Below are 4,827 nucleotides of genomic sequence, written 5' to 3' on the forward strand. Positions count from 1 at the left end.
ACATTTTCTTCCTTTGGGAAAAAACATTTTAATTTAAGAAGTCTTTGGGATATAAAATGCTGGAAAATGGGTCATTTTTTGTCTGTGAGAAAAAGTATAAAGGCACCATAGATGACTATCCATTTCTCTTTGGGTTTATATAAACTGAAAAAATGAATTCCATGTAAAGGCTGAGGAAAAGACTGATGAATTATGTCAAAGAAAAAACCTATGAATAACTTTGACAGTGAGTTGTCTTTCAGAAATTTTTTTAAAGGAAACTGTTACGTAATGGTTTAAAATAGCAAGAATTAGAGTCACCTCTTCATGATCACTTAGAGTTTACTGATTTACAGAGATTAATTAACCAGTCCCTCTTCAGTAACTCAAACAAGGGGCCAAGGCTCTGAATACAACTTGTAACTAACAGTACACAGGCATCAAGACATTCTTTTATAGGGCACTTGCCATATTCTAAATAGCAAATGTGTAGTTTTATTAAGTTTTCCTATGTTTCTTTTCCTTTACTTCTTTCTTGTTTGTTTTACTTTAACCTTGCTTCCCACACTATGTTTCAATCATTGTCAAATGTGATTAAGACTTTCTAGGTCATCTTGTAGGATATCATTGAGATGACACTTTCTTTATAAAACATGCTTTATCTCCCCTAAACACTTGGTCGAACCTGTGCTTGACTGTAGAAGTGACAAAAACCTTAAGAATTTACTCTTTTCTGTATGTGTAGGCATGGACATGGAGCACCATTAAAATAAACCTGGCCCCATATGGGTTTCTAAGCTCCTTCTCCCTCCATTTTTTAAATAAAACCCTAAACCCCCTATGTTTCATCACTGAAACACACCATCAACTCTCAAACACCCTTGCCTTCTGTTAATGATGTCCTTTCAGCCTGATGTTTTCTTTCTCTGGGTCAGGTTTTGAAGTTCAGCTTTAATGTTGCATTCTTTGTGACATCCTCTTTAATTTCCCCAGTTGGGAGAAGACAGAACTTCAAAGGCAAGACCCAAATCTTATTTGTCTCTGCATCTTTGGTATCTGGCGTATACTCTGTATCCAACACTCAGACAAACCAAATAAACTGGTCCTTCCCCTGGATGCGCTCAAACTTCAGCTTGCCATTACTCACCCTCTGCTTGGATATGATTTTTGAAATTGACTGTGGTATTGGCAAGATATGGGCAAAACTGAAAATCTTATAGAAAACAGAGATCGGTAGAAAAGGACAAATAATGATTATGTATTTACATACACATACATAGAATATATAAAATTTCTAGAAAACCTCTTTTCTGCTTTTGTTGGTATCAAGAAATTTCTCCAGAAGGTAAATGTTTCCAAAAGTCACCTTGAGACGTTTGTAATTTAGCAAAATGCCAAGCATACTGTAAAGACTCAACACAATTACAGGTAATACTACAAGAAAGTAGTATAGCATGGTATGTTTTGGAATTTTGAAAGATATGAATTAAAAATCTGGCTTTTCTACTTATTAGCTGAGGAATCTGGGTAAATTATTTAATCTTTCTGAGCCTAAGATTCTGTTATCTTTAAAGGGGAAAATTAAAAATGTGCCTATCACAGGATTTTTGTTAGGACTATATGAAATAAATGTAAAAGTGCCTAGCATATGACAGTCCATAAATGTTAGCTATCATCACTCAACTTTTTAGAAATATTGCTAGGGAAGTATGGTATGCTGAGCTGATTTACCCTTTTGGTGTGCAGTTGGAAATACAGACCAGGATTTCTGACCCAGACTTCTCTGCTGAGATCTAGATCTCTGTTAATAGATCCACGTGCTTCTTTGATATCTCTACTCATAAGCTCCGCAGGCACCTCATATTAAAAATGTCCGAAGCTGAGCTCATTATTTTCCTCTCACAACAAATCTACTCTTTCTACCTATATTCCCAATCGCACTGCTCTTTCTTCTTATATTTCCAATCTCACTTAACAGTACCTGCCTGGTATGAAACACAAACTAAAAACCTGGGCGTTATCTTAAGATTTTTTCCTTTTCCTCATATTCTATATTTTGCCAAGATTCTTGTTAATCCTACATCCATAAATAGATCTGAAATCTGTTTCCACCCCATCCTATCACGCAGCCATTTTCTCTTGCCTAATTACCAGATTAGCCTGGTTATAATATCTTCTTCCCTTTGTGACCCATCTTCCACATGGCTTAATATGAATTCTGATCATGCTACACCCTTGATTAAGGGCCTGTAAATTAAAAACTAGTTGATGTCCTGGACTATCACACGATATTATACGTATTTTTTCATATTTTTCACCTAAATCATAATGGGATAACTTTTTTATTTTCATGTCTGCTTCTTCTATAAGCATTTGAATTCCTTAAGGCAAGAGATGATGTCATCTTCATATGATGTTCTAGCACATAACAAAAAGTTAAGATATTAAAGGAAGGACTCTATTCCACTTTAGTCAACACCATTTAATCAATATTGTTTTGTTCCTTTCCAACACTTTATCACCTTGGCACCTTATGAGCTGCAGATAACAGGCCATATATGCACAGTTAAAACCATTCAGCACTATCCTTTCTCCATATGTGTGCCAAAATACTGACATAGCAACTGAAATTTCCTACAAAGCACTGGAGATGAACAAGAAAATAAATTCAGTTCATAAAAACTGCCCTATAAAGCTTTGCATTTAGAATGCAGTTTTGTTAATAAGAACATCACTGGTCAGAAAGTGTGACTGACAAAGGCCTGATACCCAGTAACTGATCCCTAATGTTTGCCGTATCTCTTCCATTTCAAACATGACTGATATTAATTACCATCTAAAGAACTGGGCCAAAGTCCTTGTGAGTATGGGGGGAGAAAATGAAGCAAGGAATTAAAACTAGTTTTCCAATTAAATGATTGAGATTCTGCTTTGCTTTGGAAGTTCACGGTAACCTTGAAACTAAAATATTAAAAAAAAAAATCACAGGTGTGAATCACTGCCTGAGACTTCTTTCCAACATCAACACAGATATTTAACTTTAGTTCCTTGAAGGTATAAATAATTAATAAAATGAAATAAAAAGGTAGAATTTCCAGCACACGGTGAACATTAAAAAATTATAAATAACTGGTGATAATGTTGCCTTATAATGACCTACTGAAGTCAAAATTATTTCAGTTGATTTCTTAATCTAATCTTTTCCAATCTAAAGGACAAAAGTCCCTTATCACGAAGGGCAAACCATGAGAAAAATATGTCATCAGGGTGTGAACAACCTGAAAAAAACACAACTCCATCTACATTTGGGCACTCATACTGTTACAAATAATAGAATCTTGCCATGCCATACCTTGATTAACTGTACTCTGGAATTAATAATTGGGTATGATCATAAAACAGAGGAAAAAATTTTCTCATTTCTTTGTACACACTTCATTACACAAAGTTGGAGAAACTGTGTGTTAATTATTGAAGGCTACATTTTTTTCCAAGGGAGAGAGCTAAAATTAGAATTTAATCTATGTATTAAGTAATTAAGTACAAATAACACTATTTAAATTATTTTCAAATGCTGCCTGTATCTCTCTTCGAAGTTCTAAACTATCTCACTTAGAAAAACGTTTAATTAAAAAGCAATTCTAGACGCCCGATAGCCTACTGTAGAATAAATGCATATTCCCAACACTTAAACATTCTGTTAGCACATCCTATCATTCCACCTTCTCCTTTAAATACTCCTTTTAAAAATAAAAAGATGGGGGAGTAAATTCAGTTGCAAAGACTGGAGAAGGCACTTGCAGAACTTCTTAAGTTTATGTCATAAACTTAATAACCTGTAAAGAACAATCACTTTCCACTGCAAGTCATACAGAAATTAAAGTATCTTGGAGTGCCCCTACTATTTAACGCAGAACGCGGAAGCGGTTCTTAACTGCAAATGCAGTCTTGGAGAATCCAGGAGACTGACAGTTCTCCAGAGGCCCCTAGAACAGCCTAAAAGACCCCTTTAGGTGACCTCATCCCCGCAAGTCCACAGACTGGAGCCTGGGGGAGTTCTCGCCAGCCCGACGGCGAAAAAGAGCCTAGAAGGAGTAGATGTTCTTCCCTGGAAACCGTGCCAGCAGGTTTCCGTTCTTTAAAAAAGGAAGTCACCCGCTCCTTCCATCCCGACCTTATCCGCTCCTCGAATGCTCGTTCTGGATAAGGAAGACGGGCGGTGTCAAGGTTTTCTGGGGGAGAGGGGATCTGGGTCCCCAACACTGGAAGGGCCCCGGGTGCAGCCCACCCCAGAGCCGATATGTCACCTGGAAGGGTGACCCCAGCCCGGGTGGCGCCTCAGCCAGACGGAGAGTCTCCCCCTCCCCAGGTCCGTCGCCATCACCTCCTCTTCCTCCTTCTCTCTTACTCCTGCACTTTTCACCACGGCAGCCACTGCCCCGGAAGGTGCTCGCATCTCCAGCGGCCGCACACCACTTCCGCCTATGTGTCCCTGCGCGCGTGCGCAGGCGTGTAGTCCCGCCCCCTCGCCGGCCTGGGGCGACGGCCGGCTTCCGCGCCATTACCCCTCGCGCATGCTCTGTCCGCTCTGGGGAGCGGGACGGGCGCTACCTGGGTGAGCCTAACAGTGCGAGGCCCGCTCTTCAACTCTGGGATGGCTACGACAGGCGACAATCTGGTCGAGAATGTCATTCTCAGACCAGTGCTTCGTGTATTTCTGGCCTCTGAGGTCCCCGGAGTTGCAGCTGCCGGGTACCCTGACGCTGTGGGTGCCCACGAGGGAGGCGACTTCCACGTCAGTGGCCCTGGGCTGGATTTGAGAATGCGGCCACGTGGAGAATGTTGGAA

General features: G+C 39.7%; 1 protein-coding gene across 1 annotated transcript in view; it reads right to left on the bottom strand.

Annotated features, from left to right (window-relative positions):
• Window positions 1–4,541, bottom strand: part of SLC35B3 (solute carrier family 35 (adenosine 3'-phospho 5'-phosphosulfate transporter), member B3) — a 51,187-nt gene extending 46,646 nt beyond the window's left edge. Inside the window, 2 exon segments of the mRNA XM_012639621.1 lie at window positions 4,135–4,265; window positions 4,268–4,541. Of these exon segments, the coding sequence (XP_012495075.1) occupies window positions 4,135–4,265; window positions 4,268–4,541 (405 nt within the window).
• Between the last annotated feature and the right edge of the window lie 286 nt (window positions 4,542–4,827).

Source organism: Propithecus coquereli, unplaced genomic scaffold, assembly GCF_000956105.1.
Source record: "Propithecus coquereli isolate 6110/MARCELLA unplaced genomic scaffold, Pcoq_1.0 Scaffold141, whole genome shotgun sequence".
NCBI classification, from domain to species: Eukaryota; Metazoa; Chordata; class Mammalia; order Primates; family Indriidae; genus Propithecus; species Propithecus coquereli.